General features: G+C 46.7%; 1 protein-coding gene across 2 annotated transcripts in view; it reads right to left on the reverse strand.

Annotated features, from left to right (window-relative positions):
• The window catches only part of LOC109880400 (zinc finger protein 850), a 33,472-nt gene continuing 9,055 nt past the window's right edge, over positions 1 to 24,417 (reverse strand). The window contains exons 2-7 of one of the 2 annotated variants that reach the window (XM_020472605.2): positions 17,299 to 17,512; positions 10,082 to 11,007; positions 9,700 to 9,799; positions 8,497 to 9,512; positions 3,121 to 3,376; positions 1 to 2,916 (exon numbers count right to left, since the gene is read on the reverse strand). In XM_020472605.2, the coding sequence (XP_020328194.2) occupies positions 1,196 to 2,916; positions 3,121 to 3,376; positions 8,497 to 9,512; positions 9,700 to 9,799; positions 10,082 to 11,007; positions 17,299 to 17,512 (4,233 nt within the window). In that variant the 3' untranslated portion in view covers positions 1 to 1,195. The remainder of the gene's footprint in view (positions 2,917 to 3,120; positions 3,377 to 8,496; positions 9,513 to 9,699; positions 9,800 to 10,081; positions 11,008 to 17,298; positions 17,513 to 24,417) is intronic. The other variant, XM_020472608.2, reaches the window with a different exon arrangement.

A 24,417-nucleotide genomic window follows, 5' to 3' on the forward strand; every position in this document is an offset into this window, starting at 1 on the left:
TTCACCATCTATACTTTTATTTCCATTGTTCACGTAACATGATTATGACATCACGTAACATGATTATGACATCACATCCATATCAATATTCCACAAACACCTCATTCTGAAATGATTGTCCACACACACACGCTTCTTTCAGCAATATCCTACATTTCTAAAACAACTAACATCATTTGATAAGATTATGAACATTGATATTAAAAGACAAGTTATTGTAAAGTTTTAAGAACAGGGAAGAAGAGCTATTCTATGGACTACAAACTTAATATTTGGATTGTTGCATAATTAGCATATTAATCACATGAAATGAACCATAATAAAATAGAAAGAAGAATGATCACTTAATTAAAACGTTGATAGATACCACCGGGGCTTGTTGGCTCATGTCATTTCTCACGTTGGATTGACTGATGTGTGATAGTATGTTGTTGATCTGCTTTATACTGTTCTGTCTTTATGCACCTTTTCATGCTTCTTTTCTTTTTTACAGTTTAAATGTATTTGATACAAATTGTCTTAATCTTGAAACCATTAACCTTTCACAAAAAACATTGCTCACTTAAAATAAAAATACAATTCTTGGAAACATGCATCAGTGTGCAGATATATATATATATTTTTTACGTTATGAGGTCATCATTGTTCATCATTCTCAGTCTAAACCGGCACCTCGTTAGGAGACCAACGGTCATCAAGCGGCACTCTTTCAATCATCACGATTATCCACCCTACTAGCATCCACTAACTGTAGAGGCTCCTCCTCCGCCTCTTCACCCTACTAGCATCCACTAACTGTAGAGGCTCCTCCTCTTCCTCTTCACCCTACTAGAATCCACTGACTGTAGAGGCTCCTCCTCCGCCTCTTCACCCTACTAGCATCCACTAACTGTAGAGGTTCCTCCTCTTCCTCTTCACCCTACTAGAATCCACTGACTGTAGAGGCTCCTCCTCCTCCTCTTCACCCTACTAGCATTCATTGACTGTAGAGGCTCCTCCTTCTCCTCTTCACCCTACTAGCATCCACTAACTGTAGAGGCTCCTCCTCTTCACCCTACTAGCATCCACTGACTGTAGAGGCTCCTCCTCTTCACCCTACTAGCATCCACTGACTGTAGAGGCTCCTTCTCCTCTTCACCCTACTAGCATCCACTAACTGCGGAGGCAGCCTCCACTTCTTCATCATCATCAATACTCATGGAATACTCTTCACATCTTTAGTCAGAACCTCTTCAGTTTTTGTGTTCTGATGGATCTTCTTGTGTCGTCCCAGCTTCATAGAACTGGTGAATGTCTTACCACATTCAGCACAGCTGTACGGTCTCTCTCCTGTATGCGATCTGTTGTGTATCGTGAGTTCAGAAGCTTTTCTGAAGGTTTTCTCGCAGACAGAGCAGGAGAAAGGTCTCTCTCCAGAGTGCGTCTGTAGGTGTTCTTTCAGGCGCCCTGCTTGAGAGAAACTATTCCCACACACAAAGCAGCAGTGGGGTTTTTCTCCTGTGTGTAACTGCTGGTGTCTTTTCAAGGCGGAGGAGAAGCTGAACCGCTTGTCACAGTGGGGGCAGGGGTACGGTTTCTCTCCAGTGTGTACTTTCTGGTGGTCTTGCAGATGTCTTTTCTGAGTGAACTGCTTCTCGCACACAGCGCAACTGAAGGGCTTCTCTCCTGTGTGGATCCTCATGTGTAACTTGAATGCGGACAACTTCTGGCAATCTCTCCTACATATGTTACAGGTATAAGGACTCTCCCCCAGGTGGACTTTGCTGTGCGTTTTGAGGTACGACGCAGTAGTGAAGCGCTTCCCACACACAGAGCAGCAGTGTGGTTTCTCTCCAGAGTGCGTCGGGTAGTGTTCCTTCAAACGTGACAGTTGAACAAAACCTTTACCACACACTGTGCAAATGTGAGGTTTCTCTTCTCTGTGTAACTTCTTGTGTCTATTCAGAGCTATGGTGGAACCGAACATCTTGTCGCAGTCTGAGCAACCATAAGGTTTTTCAACTGAATGTACACTCTCGTGTCTTCGCAGATGTCCTTTGTGGTTGAACTGCTTCCCACACACAGAGCAGCTGTACCTCAGAGCTGTATTGTGGTTCACCTGGTGTTGTTCAGTTTCTCCTGATGTTGACGGACTCTCCTCTTCCTCAGAACTCAGAGGAGGATTGAGACGAGGAGGATCCAAGTCCAATCCAACTTCTTCTCCATCAGAATTGATCAGAACACTAAATTCCTCCTCTTCATCTTCCTCCTTCAGTCCTTCGTTTTCAGCATTCATCTCTGGTGTTTGGTTGTGGTTGTCAAACTCAACAGGTTGTGGTAGTCCAGGTGGTAGATGGGTCTTCTGATGTTTCCATAGGTTGTGGGAACTGGTGAAGCTCTGGCCACATTCAGTGCAGCTGTAAGGTTTCTCCCCTGTGTGATCTCTGTGGTGGACTTTAAGGTCTGCTGGTCTTGCAAAACTCTTCCTGCATACAGAGCAGGAATAAGGTTTCTCTCCTGTGTGCGTCCGGAAATGTTGCTTCAAACGCGATGATTGGGTAAAACTCTTCCCACACACAGAGCAGGGGTAAGGTTTCTCTCCAGTGTGTGTCAGCAGGTGTATTTTCATGGCTCCCAAATGGGCGAACTTCATCCCACAGGTGGGGCAGTGGTAAGGTTTCTCTCCAGTGTGAGTTTTCAGATGTGCTTTCAGGTGTCCCTTCTCACGGAATTGGTTTCCACACAAAGTACAGTGGTAAGGCTTCTCTCCTGTGTGAATTCTCATGTGTTTTTGTAGCGCCGATAATTTTTGGCAGTCTTTTCCACACACTGAACAGCAGTGAGAGCTCTTAGCTGTGTGATTCTCCTGGTGATGTTCAGGTTCTCCTGATGTAGAGGGACTCTCTTCAATGTCAGAACTCTGACTGGGATTATATCCTGTGTGAAAATAATTGGAACAGGTTAAACAAAGCAGCAGACGAGTCAAGAGAAAATCCCCAGGTTTTACTGAAATCCTGGCTGGAGGATTCCGGATTTCCTGTTTATTCCCTCCTGATTCCGGGAATCTTCCAACCAGGATTTCTGAAAAACCTGGGCATTTTTGGGAAAGTTTACCTGACTCACAAACTCATCTCAACATACCAAGAAGAGAAGGATCCCAGTCCATTTCTTCTCCATCAGAATTAATCAGCCCAACAACTTCCTCCTCCTCTTCTTCTTCTTCCTCTTCCTCCTCCTCTTCTTCCTCCTCCTCCTCTTCCTCCAGTTCTTCAGTTTTAATCTTCAGTCCAAGTGTTTGCTGCTCCTCTTTAGTGTTACCAGTCATCCCAGCAGTTTGAGTGGAGGCTTCACTATGGCCCTGGTCAGTAGGAAGAGACTCTGTGGGTTTGTGCCCAGCCTGGTGAGAAAATAAACGTTTATTTAGGATGGAGAATAACAATCAAAATGGTTCAAATGGCCTTAAAATGTTATTTTTGGTGCACCAGACACTAAAATGTCTTACCAGCTAAACTATTAATATCCTGCTTAAATGACACCAACAAAACACAAAAAAACAGATGCTTTGTAATGTTTCAAAAAACAATACGTGTTACTAGTAAAAAGTAATGTGGTATTTAGTCCAATCATTTTTTTGTGGCCCGTTAACCAGCCAGTGAAAGTGCAGGGCGCCAAATTCAAGCAGAAATCTCATAATTCAAATTCAGCAAACATACAAGTATCTTATACAATTTTAAAGGTAATCTTGTTGTTAATCCCACCACAGTGTCCGATTTCAAAAAGGCTTTACAGCGAAAGCACACCAAACGATTATGTTAGGTCACCGCCAAGTCACAGAAAAAAACAGCCATAAAGCAGAAAGAGATACAATGAATCACTAACCTTTGATGATCTTCATCAGATGACACTCATAGGACTTCATGTTACACAATACATGTATGTTTTGTTTGATAAAGTGCATATTTATATCCAAAAATCAAATTTTACATTGGCGTGTTATGTTCAGTATGTTCAGTAGTTCCAAACATATACTCATAATAAACATTGATAAAAGATACAACTGTTATACATGGAACTTTAGATAAACTTCTCCTTAATGCAACCGCTGTGTCAGATTTTTAAAAAGCTTTACGGAAAAAGCAAACCATGCAATAATCTGAGTACAGCACTCACACAACAAAACAAGCCATATAGATATCCGCCATGTTGGAGTCAACAGAAGTCAGAAATAGCGTTATAAATTTTCACTTAACTTTGATGATCTTCATCAGAATGCACTCCCAGGAATCCCAGTTCCACAATGTTTGATTTGTTCAATAAAGTTCATAATTTATGTCCAAATACCTCCTTGTTGTTAGCGCGTTCAGCCCTGTAGTCCATATTAATGACGCCCGAGCAGACATGCGTTTACAAGGAGCAGACGAAGTTCCATTACAGTCCGTAGAAACATGTCAAACGAAGTATAGAATCAATCTTTAGGATGTTTTTAACATAAATCTTCAATAATGTTCCAACCAGAGAATTCCCTTGTCTGTAGAAATGCAATGGAACGCAAGCTAACTTTCACGTGACCACGCATGGTCAGCTGCTCCTTGCAGACCTCTGACTCGTTCCCCTCTCATTCGGCCCCTCTTCACAGTAGAAGCATCAAACAAGGTTCTAAAGACTGTTGACATCGAGTGGAAGCCTTAGGAAGTGCAAGATGACCAATATCCCACTGTATCTTCAATAGGGGAGGAGTTAAAATGCCCAGTCATAAGAAGTTAAGGACGGTGGGTTACCGTGGGAACGGGACTCGGGAGTCATGTTTGTGCTTGTGAGATTGAGTCTGACTAGTAGAAGTGCTACGTTCTCTTCCCTAGCGTGTTGAAACTCAAACATTGAAAAACCATCCTAGCTTGTGAACAAAACCACATAGATCGAAAAGAAACACAAAGTGACACATCAGTCGACTTTTCTTTTCAAGTAAATTAGACAAACTTTTATACCTGTGGGACTCGGGAGTCATGTTTGTGCTTGTGAGATTCAATGTTTGAGTTTCCAGCGCTTCTAAAAATGAATATTTTAACTCAGCTCTTCACGTGCGCACAGCCCCCCAGCCAGGCAGCGTTGCAACACGAGGTGGGATAGGCTATAGTAGTCGCAGTTCTTGGACTTTGTGAGATTCATTTTCCAGTTAAGAAAGAAAACCGACAGATGGCGGATGTTAATTTTAGGCCCTGGCCACCTGAATGAAGAGACGTTGGAGTCACTTTCCCAGGATAGAGATTAAACTTCTGTGTTCTCATGACAGCGCAGGTGGTTTCACACTGTCTAGGGGGCAGAGTCGACGAGACTCAAAGTTGACAGCGCAGGTGGTTTCACACTGTCTAGGGGGCAGAGTCGACGAGACTCAAAGGTGACAGGAGACAGGTTACAGCGTGATGCAAACAGACGGGCTTCTATTAAGATAAAAGGCTCATCTTGGATCTTCCAGAGCTCTACAGGGGTCGCTGCAGGACAGGACTAGCCAGACGCTGCAGGACAGGACTAGCCAGATGCTACAGGACAGGACTAGCCAGACGCTGCAAGACAGGACTAGCCAAACGGTGCAGGCCAGGACTAGCCAAACGGTGCAGGACAGGACTAGCCAAACGGTGCAGGACAGGACTATCCAAACGGTGCAGGACAGGACTATCCAAACGGTGCAGGACAGGACTATCCAAAAGCTGCAGGACAGGACTATCCAAAAGCTGCAGGACAGGACTAGCCAAAAGCTGCAGGACAGGACTAGCCAAAAGCTGCAGGACAGGACTAGCCAAACGCTGCCGGACAGGACTAGCCAAACGCTGCAGGACAGGACTAGCCAAACGCTGCCGGACAGGACTAGCCAAACGCTGCAGGACAGGACTAGCCAAACCTCAAGTGACATGTGCTCTTCAGAACGCTCTTTCCCCATAGTGAGAGCTGCAGACCTTGAAGTCTATAGGGAGTCCATTAGAGGGCTGCCTCACCCTTGTTAATAAATCCTCTTAAGTCGACCCCCTCCTTTTTCGAAAATTCTGTTAAAAATCGCGCAACATTTCAGCGCCCTGCTACTCATGCCAGGAAAATAGTATATGCATATGATTAGTATGTGTGTATAGAAAACACTCTGACGTTTCTAAAACTGGTTAAATCACGGCTGTGACTTGAACAGAGCGTGTGTTTCAGCGAAAAGCGCAAGAAAATCTGGTTACTGAAAACTGAAAAAAGTATCAATCCGCCACTTCCACCGATTGTTAAATGGAAACTAAATTACATGGGGCAGAGATTGCAATTCCTACAGCTTCCACACGATGTCGCCAGTCTCGTCATTTCCGGGCTGTTTATTTCTTGGTCAAACCAACCTGAGAGATCACTTTCCATCCGGTCTCCGACTGGAAGGTATGGAAGAGAGATTTTGGAAGATGATTTGAAATCGTGGAGCTATTGAATACACATCGCCCCGTGATCATTTTGATAGATTATTAACGGTTACTGATACCTAAAGTTGGATTAGAAAAGTATTTCGAAGTGTTTTGTTGAAATTTTATCGTCTACTTTTTTAATTTAAAAAAATGACGTAGCGTTTTCAAACGGTGTTTTTTTCTGAATCACACAGTTTCCATAGATGGCTATTTTAGGTATATATGGACCGATTTAATCGGAAAAAAAGACCCAATAGTGATGTTTATGGGGCATATAGGAGTGCCAACAAAGAAGATCTTCAAAGGTAATGAAAGTTTTATATTTTATTTATGCTATTTGGGTAGCGCCGGCTACGCGAAATCTTTTGTTTACGTAGCATTCAGGTATTTCGGGGTGTTGCATGCTCTCTTATAATAGCTTCTCATGCTTTCGCCGAAAAGCATTTAAAAAATCTGACTTGTTGCCTGGATTCACAACGAGTGTAGCTTTAATTCAATACCCTGCATGTGTATTTTAATGAACGTTTGAGTTTTAACGAGTGCTATTAGCATGTAGCGTAGCGCATTTGCATTTCCAGATGTCTAGTTGGGACGTTTTCGTAGCAAGAGGTTGGGGAACCACGCTCAGCTGGTATCAAGGCTTGGCCCTGCTGCACCACAGTCCTGACTAAAATGCTCAATGGAGAGTCTCCCAATGGATAGTTTTTGTAAATGCTTTATTGTACCTTTGTTTAACTAGGCAAGTCAGTTAAAAACCAGTTATGCATTAGGGGGCGCTATTCAAATTTTTGGATGAAAAACGTTCCCGTTTTAAACAAGATATTGTGTCACGAAAAGATTCTCGACTATGCATATAATTGAAGCTTTGGAAAGAAAACACTCTGACGTTTCCAAAACTGCAAAGATATTGTCTGTGAGTGCAACAGAACTGATGTTACAGGCGAAACCCAGATAAAAATCCAAGTGCCGCATTTTTTTAAACCACCTCATGCCAATGACTCCTTATATGGCTGTGAATGAGCTACGAATGAGCTTACGTTTTCCATTGTGACGTCTTTTTACGCATTTCCATTGAAGAATAGCCGTAAGGGACCATATATAGCAAGTGGTCACATGGTGTCTCCCGCAGAAAATCTTGCGTAAAATACTGAGGTAGCCATTTTTCCAATCGCTTCTTATGAGAAACCAATTGCCTCGACGGATATATTATCGAATATATATGTTAAAAACACCTTGAGGATGGATCCTAAACAACGTTTGCCGTGTTTCTGTCGATATTATGGAGTTAATTTTGAAAAAAGTTTGGCGTTGTAGTGGTAGCATTTTCCGGTCGATTTCTCAGCCAAGCATGATGAACAAACGGGAGCTATTTCGCCTACAAAAATAATATTTTGGGAAAAAAGGAACATTTGCTATCTAACTGGGAGTCTCCTGAGTGAAAACATCTGAAGTTCTTCAAAGGTAAATTATTTAATTTGCTTTTCTTATTTCTGTGAAAATGTTGCCTGCTGCCAGCAGAGCTAGCATAGCATTATGCCATGATAAACTTACACAAATGCTTGTCTAGCGTTGGCTGTAACGCATATTTAGAAAATCTGAGATGACAGTGTTGTTAACAAAAGGCTAAGCTTGTGTTTGAATATATTTATTTCATTTCATTTGCGATTTTCATGACTAGGAAAAGTTACTAGGGGTATTTATGTCCGCTGTGTTATGCTAATTAGTTTGAGGCTATGACTACGATCCCGAATCCGGGATTGCTCGTCGCAAGAGGTTAAGAACATATTCTTACTTAAGATGATAACCCACAGTTCCCCGATAGGCTAACTGCCTTGTTCAGGGGCAGAACAACAGATTTTTACCTTGTAAACTCGGGGATTCGATCCAGCAACCTTTTGGTTACTGGCCTATTGCTCTAACGACTAGGCTAATGCTTAGTCCAGGGCTAGTCTTAATCTGTGTCTGGGATATGGGCCTTTAGAATTAAAGGTGAAAGATTGGCCCTATGTGAAGGACAAAAGTTGAGCTTTATTGAGAGGACCACAGCAACTTGGACAAAAGTTGGGTTGATAGGATAATAATTTCCACCGACCTTGACCAGTATATTCGGGAAGACAGCAGCATCTTGTAGAAGTAGAATCCCACTCCCAGTAGCCTGGTTAAGGCTCACAGCACCACAGATCCCTGAAGAGTTACGCTGGTGTCTCAGTAGGTTCTCAGAGAGCGAGAACCTCATTCCACACCCGGAGCACTGGTACGGTTTCTCTCCAGTGTGAACTCTCTGGTGTTTCAGCAGTTTTGACTCGATAGTGAAACTCTTCCCACATTCGGTGCATTGGTACAGGTTCTCCCCAGTGTGGATTCTCTGATGTTCCTTCAGCTTGGTTGAAGTGGAGAAGCTCTGGTCACAATGGAAACATTTGTAGAAGTTGACTCCAGTGTGTGATTGGGCATGTATTTTCAAGGACACCAGTTGAGCAAATCCCTTACCGCATTCTCCACATTGGTACGGCGTTTCTCCGGTGTGGAGTCGTTCATGCTTCACCAGTGTCCCAGATAGAGCAAAGCGCTTGGGGCAGTAGGAGCAGCAGTAAGGTCTCTCGCCAGTGTGCACTCTCTCGTGGTTCTTCAGCTTGGCCGCAGTGGAGAAAGTCTTTTCACAATGAGCGCAGAGGAAAGGTTTCTCCCCTGTGTGTGTCTGTTGGTGAGATTTTAGGTGTGCCAACTGAGAAAAACTCTTCCCGCACTCGGGGCAGCTATAAGGTTTCTCACCCGAGTGCAACAACTGGTGTCTCTTCAAGTCTCCCATGTGAGTAAACCTGCTCCCGCAGTCAGAGCAGGGGTACGGCTTCTCTCCACTGTGCACTTTCTGGTGCGTCTTGAGGTTTGCGGCTTGGGAGAAGCCCTTCCCACACACCATACACTCGTAAGGCTTCTCTCCTGTGTGTGTTCTCTGGTGTAGCATTAGTTTGTAGGAGCTGGATAGTTCTTTTCCACACGTTGAGCAGATGTGAGGGCCCAGAGCTTTGTTGTTCTCCTGGTGTTGGTCAGGTCCTCCTAATGTAGAGGGACTCTCCTCACTCTCAGAGCAATGGTCAGGTCTCTCTGCTGTGGTAAAGAGGACGTATGGATAAGTAAGCACCTTAAATATGTGAAGATTTGAGACTGCCAATAATATAGATGTTTCTTAATTTGGGTAATTGGAAATACACAATTTATTTAAATTTCCTAAAATAAAGTAAACGTGAATATGTAGGCTAACCCCATACCTTAATAAATTAATCTTTGAACTCACCAAAAGCAGGATCTTCCTCCTCTTCTTTTACTTTGACATCTAGTACAACAGACTCCTCTACAACTGTGGGTTCAACCTGGTTGTTTTGGTCAACATAAGCCTAGGGTTAATAATCAGAAAACTCATTCAGTATATAATATGTCAACAGCAGCATTAATCTTAGTTATATTGTGTTAAGGGCCTTAATGACTGGTTTAAGGGTGCAAAATTCCAGTAACTTTCTTTAAAAATTCCCAGGTTTTCCAGAAATACAGGTTGGAAGACTCCTGGAATCAGAAAGAAATAAGCAGGAAATCTGGAATCCACCAACACAGATGAAAACAAAACGTATTAAGAAGGAAAATAAATACAAAATTGCACTGGATACACCATATAAACCTACCTTACTGGTACCATCCACAGAGGTGGCCTCCTGCCGCTGTGACCCACCCGGTATACCTTCATGGATACGACGACGGTGACTGGTTCTATTCGCTGACGAGGAGAAACTCTTCCCGCAGTCGGAGCACTGGAATGGTTTCTCTCCGGTGTGAACCCTCTGGTGTCTTTTAAGGAGTGACGACGACGAGAACCTCTTCTCGCATTGAGAGCAGTGGTACGGTTTCTCTCCGGTGTGCTGGCGCATGTGTATCTTTAAGGTCCACGGCTGAGTGAATTCCTTCCCACATTCTGAACAGCTGTACGGCTTGGCGGTACTATTCGCTTCGCTTATATGGGATTGTTCATGTCTTGTTAGAGAGCTTGGGAAAACAAAGGTCTTTTTGCAGGTGGAACACTGGTAAGGTCTCTCCCCAGTGTGCATCCTCTGGTGCATCTTGAGCTCTGCTGCAGAGTTGCAGCCCCTTTCACACTCAGAGCATGGGAAAGGTTTTTTCATGCTGAGTCTCTGCTTCTCTCCGGCGTGCGTCATCATGTGGACCTTCAAGTGCCACATACGTGAGAAACTCTTCCCACACACAGAGCAGTGGCAAGGTTTCTCTCCGGTGTGTGTCCGATGGTGTAGTTTTAACTCTCCTTGGCTGACAAACCTCTTCCAACAGTTCTTTTCTGGACAGATGTATGGTTTCTCTCCTGTGTGCAACCTCTCGTGTGTTTTGAGGGTCCCTGTATCACTGAATCTCTTCCCGCACACAGAGCAAGGATATGGTTTCTCTCCTGTGTGCGTTCTAAGATGTCTCTGTAGTTTAGATGGGTGAGGAAACTCTTTCCCACACTCCGGGCAGCGGTAAAATGTCTTCTTAGCTGGGCGATTCTCCTGGCGTCGTTCTGCTGATGCCTCATCACTAGAGCTGGGGTTTGGACTCTCTCCTGTTACAACAGTAAGGATAAAACAAGTTATGGTGCGTCCCAGATGCTACCCTATTTCCAATATAGCACACTACTTTTGACCTGGCCCTATACAGGAACTAGGGTATCATAATACACTTAACGCTCTAGGTTCATGTATTAAACTAATAAATCATCTCCTCGAGGGGCATTAAAGTATCGTCCATCTGTGGGTAGGCGGCTGTGGGTAGGGGAGCTGTGGGTAGGGGAGCTGTGGGTAGGGGAGCTGTGGGTAGGGGAGCTGTGGGTAGGGGGCTGTGGGTAGGGGGCTGTGGGTAGGGGGCTGTGGGTAGGGGGCTGTGGGTAAGGGGCTGTGGGTAAGGGGCTGTGGGTAAGGGGCTGTGGGTAAGGGGCTGTGGGTAAGGGGCTGTGGGTAAGGGGCTGTGGGTAAGGGGCTGTGGGTAAGGGGCTGTGGGTAGGGGACTGTGGGTAAGGGGCTGTGGGTAAGGGGCTGTGGGTAGGGGACTGTGGGTAAGGGGCTGTGGGTAGGGGACTGTGGGTAAGGGGCTGTGGGTAGGGGACTGTGGGTAGGGGCTGTGGGTAGGGGAGCTGTGGGTAGGGGGCTGTGGGTAGGGGAGCTGTGGGTAGGGGGCTGTGGGTAGGGGGCTGTGGGTAGGGGGCGTGGGTAGGGGCTGTGGGTAGGGGCTGTGGGTAGGGGACTGTGGGTAGGGGCTGTGGGTAGGGGCTGTGGGTAGGGACTGTGGGTAAGGGGCTGTGGGTAGGGGGCTGTGGGTAGGGGCTGTGGGTAAGGGGCTGTGGGTAAGGGGACTGTGGGTAGGGGACTGTGGGTAAGGGGCTGTGGGTAGGGGACTGTGGGTAAGGGGCTGTGGGTAGGGGACTGTGGGTAAGGGGCTGTGGGTAGGGTATTGTGGGTAGGGGCTGTGGGTAGGGGACTGTGGGTAAGGGGCTGTGGGTAGGGGACTGTGGGTAAGGGGCTGTGGGTAGGGGGCTGTGGGTAAGGGGCTGTGGGTAAGGGACTGTGGGTAAGGGGACTGTGGGTAAGGGGCTGTGGGTAGGGGACTGTGGGTAAGGGGCTGTGGGTAGGGGACTGTGGGTAAGGGGCTGTGGGTAGGGGACTGTGGGTAAGGGGCTGTGGGTAGGGTATTGTGGGTAAGGGGCTGTGGGTAGGGGACTGTGGGTAAGGGGCTGTGGGTAGGGGACTGTGGGTAAGGGGCTGTGGGTAGGGGAATGTGGGTAAGGGGCTGTGGGTAAGGGGCTGTGGGTAGGGGGCTGTGGGTAGGGGGCTGTGGGTAGGGGCTGTGGGTAGGGGACTGTGGATAGAGACTGTGGGTAGGGGCTGTGGGTAGAGGACTGTGGGTAGGGGCTGTGGGTAGGGGGCTGTGGGTAAGGGGCTGTGGGTAAGGGGCTGTGGGTAGGGGACTGTGGGTAGGGGCTGTGGGTAGGGGCTGTGGGTAGGGGGCTGTGGGTAAGGGGCTGTGGGTAAGGGACTGTGGGTAAGGGGACTGTGGGTAAGGGGACTGTGGGTAAGGGGCTGTGGGTAGGTGACTGTGGGTAAGGGGCTGTGGGTAGGGGACTGTGGGTAAGGGGCTGTGGGTAGGGGACTGTGGGTAAGGGGCTGTGGGTAGGGGACTGTGGGTAAGGGGCTGTGGGTAGGGGACTGTGGGTAAGGGGCTGTGGGTAGGGTATTGTGGGTAAGGGGCTGTGGGTAAGGGGCTGTGGGTAGGGGACTGTGGGTAAGGGGCTGTGGGTAAGGGGCTGTGGGTAAGGGGCTGTGGGTAGGGTATTGTGGGTAAGGGGCTGTGGGTAGGGGACTGTGGGTAAGGGGCTGTGGGTAGGGGACTGTGGGTAAGGGGCTGTGGGTAGGGGGCTGTGGGTAAGGGGCTGTGGGTAAGGGACTGTGGGTAAGGGGACTGTGGGTAAGGGGCTGTGGGTAGGGGACTGTGGGTAAGGGGCTGTGGGTAGGGACTGTGGGTAAGGGGCTGTGGGTAGGGGACTGTGGGTAAGGGGCTGTGGGTAGGGGACTGTGGGTAAGGGGCTGTGGGTAGGGTATTGTGGGTAAGGGGCTGTGGGTAGGAGACTGTGGGTAAGGGGCTGTGGGTAGGGGACTGTGGGTAAGGGGCTGTGGGTAGGGGAATGTGGGTAAGGGGCTGTGGGTAAGGGGCTGTGGGTAGGGGGCTGTGGGTAGGGGGCTGTGGGTAGGGGGCTGTGGGTAGGGGGCTGTGGGTAGGGGGCTGTGGGTAGGGGACTGTGGATAGAGACTGTGGGTAGGGGCTGTGGGTAGAGGACTGTGGGTAGGGGCTGTGGGTAGGGGACTGTGGGTAAGGGCTGTGGGTAGGGGACTGTGGGTAAGGGGCTGTGGGTAGGGGGGCTGTGGGTAGGTGACTGTGGATAGAGACTGTGGGTAGGGGCTGTGGGTAGAGGACTGTGGGTAGGGGGCTGTGGGTAGGAGACTGTGGGTAAGGGGCTGTGGGTAAGGGGCTGTGGGTAGGGGGCTGTGGGTAGGGGCTGTGGGTAAGGGGCTGTGGGTAGGGGGCTGTGGGTAAGGGACTGTGGGTAAGGGACTGTGGGTAAGGGACTGTGGGTAAGGGGACTGTGGGTAAGGGGCTGTGGGTAGGTGACTGTGGGTAAGGGGCTGTGGGTAGGTGACTGTGGGTAAGGGGCTGTGGGTAGGGACTGTGGGTAAGGGGCTGTGGGTAGGGTTTGTGGGTAAGGGGCTGTGGGTAGGGGACTGTGGGTAAGGGGCTGTGGGTAGGGGACTGTGGGTAAGGGGCTGTGGGTAAGGGGCTGTGGGTAAGGGACTGTGGGTAAGGGGACTGTGGGTAAGGGGCTGTGGGTAGGGGACTGTGGGTAAGGGGCTGTGGGTAGGGGACTGTGGGTAGGATATTGTGGGTAAGGGGCTGTGGGTAGGGGACTGTGGGTAAGGGGCTGTGGGTAGGGGACTGTGGGTAAGGGGCTGTGGGTAGGAGACTGTGGGTAAGGGGCTGTGGGTAAGGGGCTGTGGGTAAGGGGCTGTGGGTAGGGGGCTGTGGGTAGGGGGCTGTGGGTAGGGGGCTGTGGGTAGGGGCTGTGGGTAGGGCTGGGGCTGTGGGTAGGGGTCTGTGGATAGAGACTGTGGGTAGGGGCTGTGGGTAGAGGACTGTGGGTAGGGGACTGTGGGTAGAGGACTGTGGGTAGAGGACTGTGGGTAGAGGACTGTGGGTAGGGGCTGTGGGTAGAGGACTGTGGGTAGGGGCTGTGGGTAGAGGACTGTGGGTAGAGGACTGTGGGTAGGGACTGTGGGTAGAGGACTGTGGGTAGAGGACTGTGGGTAGGGGCTGTGGGTAGAGGACTGTGGGTAGGAGCTGTGGGTAGGGGAGCTGTGGGTAGGGGCTGTGGGTAGGGGAGCTGTGGGTAAGGGGCTGTGGGTAAGGGGACTGTGGGTAAGGGGCTGTGGGTAAGGGGCTGTGGGTAAGGGGCTGTGGGTAAGGGGCTATGGGTAAGGGGCTGTGGGTAAGGGGCTGTGGGTAGGGGCTGTGGGTAAGGGGCTGTGGGTAAGGGACTGTGGGTAGGGGCTGTGGGTAAGGGGCTGTGGTTAAGGGGCTGTGGGTAGGGGCTGTGACGGAAATAAAATAACAATAAATCTGTCTTCTGTCTCAAGACAATAAATAACCATCAAAACCATTTAAAATAGGCAAACATTTATTTATTTATATCAGACATCATTACAGCCAACACTGTTCTTTCCCCCCTCAGACAGACATCATTACAGCCAACACTGTTCTTTTCCCCCTCAGACATCATTACAGCCAACACTGTTCTTTCCCTCCTCAGACATCATTACAGCCAACACTGTTCTTTCCCTCCTCAGACATCATTACAGCCAACACTGTTCTTTCCCTCCTCAGACATCGTTACAGCCAACACTGTTCTTTCCCCCCTCAGACATCATTACAGCCAACACTGTTCTTTCCCCCCTCAGACATCATTACAGCCAACACTGTTCTTTCCCCCCTCAGACATCATTACAGCCAACACTGTTCTTTCCCTCCTCAGACATCATTACAGCCAACACTGTTCTTTCCCTCCTCAGACATCATTACAGCCAACACTGTTCTTTCCCTCAGACATCATTACAGCCAACACTGTTCTTTCCCTCCTTAGACATCATTACAGCCAACACTGTTCTTTCCCTCCTCAGACATCATTACAGCCAACACTGTTCTTTCCCCCCTCAGACATCATTACAGCCAACACTGTTCTTTCCCTCCTCAGACATCATTACAGCCAACACTGTTCTTTCCCTCCTCAGACATCATTACAGCCAACACTGTTCTTTCCCTCCTCAGACATCATTACAGCCAACACTGTTCTTTCCCTCCTCAGACATCATTACAGCCAACACTGTTCTTTCCCTCCTCAGACATCATTACAGCCAACACTGTTCTTTCCCTCCTCAGACATCATTACAGCCAACACTGTTCTTTCCCCCCTCAGACATCATTACAGCCAACACTGTTCTTTCCCCCCTCAGACATCATTACAGCCAACACTGTTCTTTCCCCCCTCAGACAGACATCATTACAACCATCACTGTCCTCAGACATCATTACAGCCAACACTGTTATTTTCCTCCTCAAGACATCATTACAGCAAACACTGTTCTTTCCCCCCTCAGACAGACATCATTACAACCAACACTGTTCTTTCCCACCTCAGACATCATTACAACCAACACTGTTCTTTCCCCCCTCAGACATCATTACAACCAACACTTATTTTCCTCCTCAGACATCATTACAGCCAACACTGTTATTCCCCCCCCAGACAGACATCATTACAACCAACACTGTTCTTTCCCCCCTCAGACATCATTACAGCCAACACTGTTCTTTCCCCCTTCAAGACATCATTACAGCCAACACTGTTCTTTCCCCCCTCAGACATCATTACAGCCAACACTGTTATTTTCCTCCTCAGACATCATTACAGCCAACACTGTTCTTTCCCCCCTCAGACATCATTACATCCAACACTGTTCTTTCCCCCCTCAGACATCATTACAACCAACACTGTTCTTTCCCCCCTCAGACATCATTACAGCCAACACTTATTTTCCTCCTCAGACATCATTACAGCCAACAGTTATTCCCCCCCCCCCAGACAGACATCATTACAACCAACACTGTTCTTTTCCCCCTCAGACATCATTACAGCCAACACTGTTCTTTCCCCCCTCAGACATCATTACAGCCAACACTGTTATTTTCCCCCTCAGACATCATTACAGCCAACACTGTTCTTTCCCTCCTTAGACATCATTACAACCAACACTGTTATTTTCCCCCTCAGACATCATTACAACCAACACTGTTATTTTCCTCCTCAGACATCATTACAGCCAACACTGTTCTTTCCCTCCTTAGACATCATTACAACCAACACTGTTATTTTCCCCCTCAGACATCATTACAGCCAACACTGGTCTTTCCCCCCTCAGACAGACATCATTACAACCAACACTGTTATTTTCCCCCTCAGACATCATTACAGACAACACTGTTATTTTCCTCCTCAGACATCATTACAGCCAACACTGTTATTTCCCTCCTCAGACATCATTACAGCCAACACTGTTCTTTCCCCCTCAGACAGACATCATTACAGCCAACACTGTTATTTTCCCCCTCAGACATTGCATGGGTGACAGAACAGCAGATACTGCAACAACAAAAAATACCACATTGCTCACATCTGTTTCATCTACAAAACATAAAACATAACAAAGAGTCTGTCTGGGGCAAAGAGTGTCTCTGTTTCCCCTAATGGGGCAAAGAGTGTCTCTGTTTCCCCTAATGGGGCAAAGAGTGTCTCTGTTTCCCCTAATGGGGCAAAGAGTGTCTCTGTTTCCCCTAATGGGGCAAAGAGTGTCTCTGTTTCCCCTAACGGGGCAAAGAGTGTCTCTGTTTCCCCTAACGGGGCAAAGAGTGTCTCTGTTTCCCCTAACGGGGCAAAGAGTGTCTCTGTTTCCCCTAACGGGGCAAAGAGTGTCTCTGTTTCCCCTAACGGGGCAAAGAGTGTCTCTGTTTCCCCTAATGGGGCAAAGAGTGTCTCTGTTTCCCCTAATGGGGTAAAGAGTGTCTCTGTTTCCCCTAATGGGGTAAAGAGTGTCTCTGTTTCCCCTAATGGGGCAAAGAGTGGCTCTGTTTCCCCTAATGGGGCAAACAGTGGCTCTGTTTCCCCTATTGAGGATTCCATCTTTAAAGACTCATCAAATTGAACTGTCCTCTTGAGAGAACCATTTTATTTCTAGTTAACATTCAGTCGGCTACTTACCTGTATAATTAAAACTCCACTCCTCTAAATCTTCCTCCTCCTCTTTGACTACGATGTTAAATCTAGGTATTTCACTGAAGCTGTCAAGGCCTCCAGGGTAACCAATCTCCTGCCCCTGTGGTGTGTAGTCCCGGTCACCGTGGTTACTGTCAGGACCTAGTGACAGCGTTGGTTGGGGTTCAGTTGAGCAGGACGGGGACGGCCCACCAAAGTCCTAGAATACATAATCAAATCAAATTGTATTTAAAGCGCTTTTTTAAAAAAAATCAAGAATCGCAACACACTGTATAGTAAAACAAACAGTCAGTGCCACTTGTCAGTTAAAAAAAACAACATCACTATATATATATATATATATATACACATACAGTATACCACAAAAGTGAGTACACCCCACAGTGAAAATGTCCAAAGTTGCCAGCGGGTTAGACATTAATGGCTGTGTGTTGAGTTATTTTGAGGGGACAGCAAATTTACACTGTTATACAAGCTGTACACTCACCACTTGACATTGTAGCAAAGTGTCATTTCTTCAGTGTTGTCACATGAAAAGATACACTCAAATATTTACAAAAATGTGAGGGGTGTATGTGCTGCCATCCTGTTAGAAGGTAACAGATTATTTTATTACAGTGGTTCAATTGGATTTTCATTGTGTTCAATGGTGTTATTTGCCCCCTAGTGGATTTTTCTGGTACTTAGAAAGACTGTACGCAAACAGGAAGTAGAGAATTTGTTCTGCACTCATAGAAGCAGCTACAAACAACGCTACGGTGCAGTTATTTCTTGTCACGCTTCAGCCTTGGAAACATATTTGTTTTTTCACTATTCTGCCCTTGAGTTGCGTTCCCATGCAAAACTAGACAGATAGCTAACATAAACGGGGCGGCAGGGTAGCCTAGTGGTTAGAGCGTTGGACTAGTAACCGGAAGGTTGCGAGTTCAAACCCCCTAGCTGTCGTTCTGCCCCTGAACAGGCAGTTAACCCACTGTTCCTAGGCCGTCATTGAAAATAAGAATGTGTTCTTAACTGACTTGCCTAGTTAAATAAAAGGTCAAATAAAAATAAAATAAAAAAAGTTTTCAATATATTCATTCAAGAAAAGTCACGCCTTGGGAGTTTTATTGAAGACTTAGTTGTTAGCTATCTGTCTAGTTTTGCATGGGAACGCAACTCAAGGGCAGAATAGTGTACTCACTTCTTTGTGATATACTGTACATAGAAGATCTCTGCTAAATATAGAATCAAGATGTTTATCTGTCTCTGTGACAGCCGGAAACTTCAGAACGTTCACGTCAAAAAAAGACCTACAAAGTTGTCATTGTCTTCGCACCTATTATAAACAACAAGTGAAGAATAAATAGAAACTTCTGATGAAAACGGAGATGACAGCAGTATCAGACTCAGTCTAGGCTACATAGGTCTACAACTCATCGGAAAACATATTATCTTCAAGCTATTTAGATTTTGCTCATTGTAGGTAATTATTCTATTGTTTGTAGGTGACCAAATACTTATTTTCCATCATAATTTGCTAATAAATTCATAAAAAATACTACAATGTGATTTTCTGGATTTTTTCTTCTCATTTTGTCTGTCTGAATGTTGGCCAGGTGGGACGGGAGCGTCCCACACCCCCTAGAGAGGTTTAACTGGTATACTGAATGTTGGCCAGGTGGGACGGGAGCGTCCCACACCCCCTAGAGAGGTTTAACTGGTATACTGAATGTTGGCCAGGTGGGACGGGAGCGTCCCACACCCCCTAGAGAGGTTTAACTGGTATACTGAATGTTGGCCAGGTGGGACGGGAGCGTCCCACACCCCCTAGAGAGGTTTAACTGGTATACTGAATGTTGGCCAGGTGGGACGGGAGCGTCCCACACCCCCTAGAGAGGTTTAACTGGTATACTGAATGTTGGCCAGGTGGGACGGGAGCGTCCCACACCCCCTAGAGAGGTTTAACTGGTATACTGAATGTTGGCCAGGTGGGACGGGAGCGTCCCACACCCCTAGAGAGGTTTAACTGGTACACTGAATGTTGGCCAGGTGGGACGGGAGCATCCCACACCCCCTAGAGAGGTTTAACTGGTACACTGAATGTTGGCCAGGTGGGACGGTAGCGTCCCACACCCCCTAGAGAGGTTTAACTGGTACACTGAATGTTGGCCAGGTGGGACGGTAGCGTCCCACACCCCCTAGAGAGGTTTAACTGGTATACTGAATGTTGGCCAGGTGGGACGGGAGCGTCCCACACCCCCTAGAGAGGTTTAACTGGTACACTGAATGTTGGTCAGGTGGGACGGGAGCGTCCCACACCCCCTAGAGAGGTTTAACTGGTATACTGAATGTTGGCCAGGTGGGACGGGAGCGTCCCACACCCCCTAGAGAGGTTTAACTGGTACACTGAATGTTGGCCAGGTGGGACGGTAGCGTCCCACACCCCCTAGAGAGGTTTAACTGGTACACTGAATGTTGGCCAGGTGGGACGGAAGCGTCCCACACCCCCTAGAGAGGTTTAACTGGTATACTGAATGTTGGCCAGGTGGGACGGTAGCGTCCCACACCCCCTAGAGAGGTTTAACTGGTATACTGAATGTTGGCCAGGTGGGAGGGTAGCGTCCCACTCCCCCTAGAGAGGTTTAACTGGTATACTGAATGTTGGCCAGGTGGGAGGGTAGCGTCCCACTCCCCCTAGAGAGGTTTAACTGGTACACTGAATGTTGGCCAGGTGGGACGGTAGCGTCCCACACCCCCTAGAGAGGTTTAACTGGTACACTGAATGTTGGCCAGGTGGGACGGTAGCGTCCCACTCCCCCTAGAGAGGTTTAACTGGTACACTGAATGTTGGCCAGGTGGGACGGGAGCGTCCCACACCCCCTAGAGAGGTTTAACTGGTATACTGAATGTTGGCCAGGTGGGACGGGAGCGTCCCACACCCCCTAGAGAGGTTTAACTGGTACACTGAATGTTGGCCAGGTGGGACGGGAGCGTCCCACACCCCCTAGAGAGGTTTAACTGGTATACTGAATGTTGGCCAGGTGGGACGGTAGCGTCCCACACCCCCAGAGAGGTTTAACTGGTACACTGAATGTTGGCCAGGTGGGACGGGAGCGTCCCACACCCCCTAGAGAGGTTTAACTGGTATACTGAATGTTGGCCAGGTGGGACGGGAGCGTCCCACACCCCCTAGAGAGGTTTAACTGGTACACTGAATGTTGGCCAGGTGGGACGGGAGCATCCCACACCCCCTAGAGAGGTTTAACTGGTACACTTCATTTTCCACAATTTTCTTTAACCAATGGTTGTGTTCATTTAAACCTGCAAGAGGGAAACTAACTTTTCATGGCCACATGGTGCCATCTTTAATGTTGATGATATTGTACACAGACAGAGAGCATAGTGCTGATAATTGTATATGTTGTTTGTTGGTTTTCAGTATAAAACCTGTGAAATGATTTACTGATACTGATAATACTGACAGCCGTGACAACACTGATAATACTGACAGCCGTGACAACACTGATAATACTGACAGCCGTGACAACACTGATAATACTGACAGCCGTGACAACCCTGATAATACTGACAACCCTGATAATACTGATAATACTGACAACCCTGATAATACTGATAATACTGACAACCCTGATAATACTGACAACCCTGATAATACTGACAACCCTGATAAAACTGACAACCCTGACAACCCTGATAATACTGACAACCCTGATAATACTGACAACCCTGATAATACTGACAACCCTGATAATACTGACAACCCTGATAATACTGACAACCCTGATAATACTGATAATACTGACAACCCTGATAATACTGATAATACTGACAACCCTGATAATACTGATAATACTGACAGCCGTGACAACACTGATAATACTGACAACCCTGATAATACTGATAATACTGACAACCCTGATAATACTGATAATACTGACAACCCTGACAACCCTGATAATACTGATAATACTGACAACCCTGATAATACTGACAACCCTGATAATACTGATAATACTGACAACCCTGATAATACTGACAACCCTGATAAAACTGACAACCCTGACAGCACTGATAATACTGACAACCCTGATAATACTGACAATCCTGACAACCCTGATAATACTGACAACCCTGATAAAACTGACAACCCTGACAGCACTGATAATACTGACAACCCTGATAATACTGACAACCCTGATAATACTGACAATCCTGATAATACTGACAACCCTGATAATACTGACAACCCTGATAATACTGACAGCACTGATAACTGACAATCCTGATAACCGCGATATGACATTTGCATAACATTTCATCTCTAACTGCATGTGATATAACTCCACCAGTCCCATGTATATCATTTACAAAGATTATACTTTTTTTTTTTAAATCTATTTTATTTAATGAATTAGTATATTTCAGTTGAACCATAATATTTGTTGTTTGTTTCTTCTGTCTTTTCTGGTGGATTAAACTGAAATTGCAACTAACTTCCTATGGCTTATTTTAAAAAAAAATGGAATACTACGGGGTCTAAATCAGTGGTTCTGAAACAGTTGATTTATTTAAGTTGTAATAGTAAAAACGCACAAGGTGAAATGTAGAAATTGGGTAGTTCATCAGTTTCTAGGCCGTCATTGTAAATAAGAATTTGTTCTTTAACTGACTTGCCTGGTTAAATAAAAGGTTAAATTAAAGTATATATATATATTTTAATTTAATTTTTTTATTCATTAGTTCCTGTTGTCATTTTAGTCATTGCAGATCTTAAGAGAGATATTTATAACTGGTCTGAAATGTCCAGATCAACTAATCCAGATCAACTAATCCAGATCAACTAATCCAGATCAACTAATCCAGATCAACTAATGTTTTTTTTAGCTTATTCTTTTTTTAGCACATAGATTTGTTTAATGTTTGAGTCACTCAGATATCACATCAATAAACATTATACATTGGCAAAATGTGTAGAATTGCAAGAAAACGTGCTTCAAAAATTGCTACATTTTCTCTGCAGCCCATGACAAAATGTGTAGAATTGCAGGGAATAAGTTTTAAACCTGCGAAAAACAGTTTGTGTCATGAACAGTGCTTGTGCCCATAGAAATAGACCTGGGAGAACAGAAGGGTGGGCTGTTGGTCCTCCTGCTCTGATTGGATAAAGATATAGACCTGGGAGAACAGAAGGGCGGGCTGTTGGTCCTGCTGCTCTGATTGGATAAAGAAATAGACCTGGGAGAACAGAAGGGCGGGCTGTTGGTCCTGCTGTTCTGATTGGATAAAGAAATAGACCTGGGAGAACAGAAGGGCTGGCTGTTGGTCCTGCTGCTCTGATTGGATAAATAAATAGACCTGGGAGAACAGAAGGGCGGGCTGTTGGTCCTGCTGCTCTGATTGGATAAAGAAATAGACCTGGGAGAACAGAAGGGCGGGGCTGTTGGTCCTGCTGCTCTGATTGGATAAAGAAATAGACCTGGGAGAACAGAAGAGCGGCTATGATTGGATAAAGAAATAGACCTGGGAGAACAGAAGGGCTGGCTGTTGGTCCTGCTGCTCTGATTGGATAAATAAATAGACCTGGGAGAACAGAAGGGCGGGCTGTTGGTCCTGCTGCTCTGATTGGATAAAGAAATAGACCTGGGAGAACAGAAGAGCGGCTCTGATTGGATAAAGAAATAGACCTGGGAGAACAGAAGGGCTGGCTGTTGGTCCTGCTGTTCTGATTGGATAAATAAATAGACCTGGGAGAACAGAAGAGCGGCTATGATTGGATAAAGAAATAGACCTGGGAGAACAGAAGGGCGGGCTGTTGGTCCTGCGGCTCTGATTGGATAAAGAAATAGACCTGGGAGAACAGAAGAGCGGCTCTGATTGGATAAAGAAATAGACCTGGGAGAACAGAAGGGCTGGCTGTTGGTCCTGCGGCTCTGATTGGATAAAGCGAAGCTGTATTTCTCATTCATAATTTCCCCTGGTCTTTTCCCCACATGTTTGGGTCTTGTCATTCAGATTGCTGCTGCCTCCTGTTAGTCTGCTACTATGATAAATCAATAGGTAAGAACACTTGCTATGACGCTATCAATGTGCATAATATCTAACAAGCAGAGCGAAGGTAGGGAAAATTGTTAAGCTAACTTATTAATGCTAACTTATTAAGGACACACACCAGTCCGCACGCTGCTCCTAATCTGCAACTTTTTTGGTCGATAAATGTGCAGGGAGATTTTGCCAACATCTACTGAGCAATATTAAAATACTTCCGTTTTTTTCCCCCGATCACGAGTATCATCTGATTATCAACTGTCAATTTACGGATACGACTCCAAAGCATTGCCATGTCGGCACACTCCTCTCATAAGATGAAGTTCCCAGAGTGTTACACTACGAAGCAAAGCTAGGTCTACTCAGGCTGCTACAAAGCTAGATCTACTCAGGCTGCTACAAAGCTAGGTCTACTCAGGCTGCTACAAAGCTAGGTCTACTCAGGCTGCTACAAAGCTAGGTCTACTCAGGCTGCTACAAAGCTAGGTCTACTCAGGCTGCTACAAAGCTAGGTCTACTCAGGCTGCTACAAAGCTAGGTCTACTCAGGCTGCTACAAAGCTAGATCTACTCAGGCTGCTACAAAGCTAGATCTACTCAGGCTGCTACAAAGCTAGATCTACTCAGGCTGCTACAAAGCTATGATCTACTCAGGCTGCTACAAAGCTAGGTCTACTCAGGCTGCTACAAAGCTAGGTCTACTCAGGCTGCTACAAAGCTAGGTCTACTCAGGCTGCTACAAAGCTAGGTCTACTCAGGCTGCTACAAAGCTAGGTCTACTCAGGCTGCTACAAAGCTAGATCTACTCAGGCTGCTACAAAGCTAGATCTACTCAGGCTGCTACAAAGCTATGATCTACTCAGGCTGCTACAAAGCTAGATCTCCTCAGGCTGCTACAAAGCTAGATCTACTCAGGCTGCTACAAAGCTAGGATCTACTCAGGCTGCTACAAAGCTAGATCTACTCAGGCTGCTACAAAGCTAGATCTACTCAGGCTGCTACAAAGCTAGATCTACTCAGGCTGCTACAAAGCTAGATCTACTCAGGCTGCTACAAA

Source organism: Oncorhynchus kisutch, unplaced genomic scaffold (assembly GCF_002021735.2).
Source record: "Oncorhynchus kisutch isolate 150728-3 unplaced genomic scaffold, Okis_V2 Okis06b-Okis10b_hom, whole genome shotgun sequence".
NCBI lineage: Eukaryota > Metazoa > Chordata > Actinopteri > Salmoniformes > Salmonidae > Oncorhynchus > Oncorhynchus kisutch.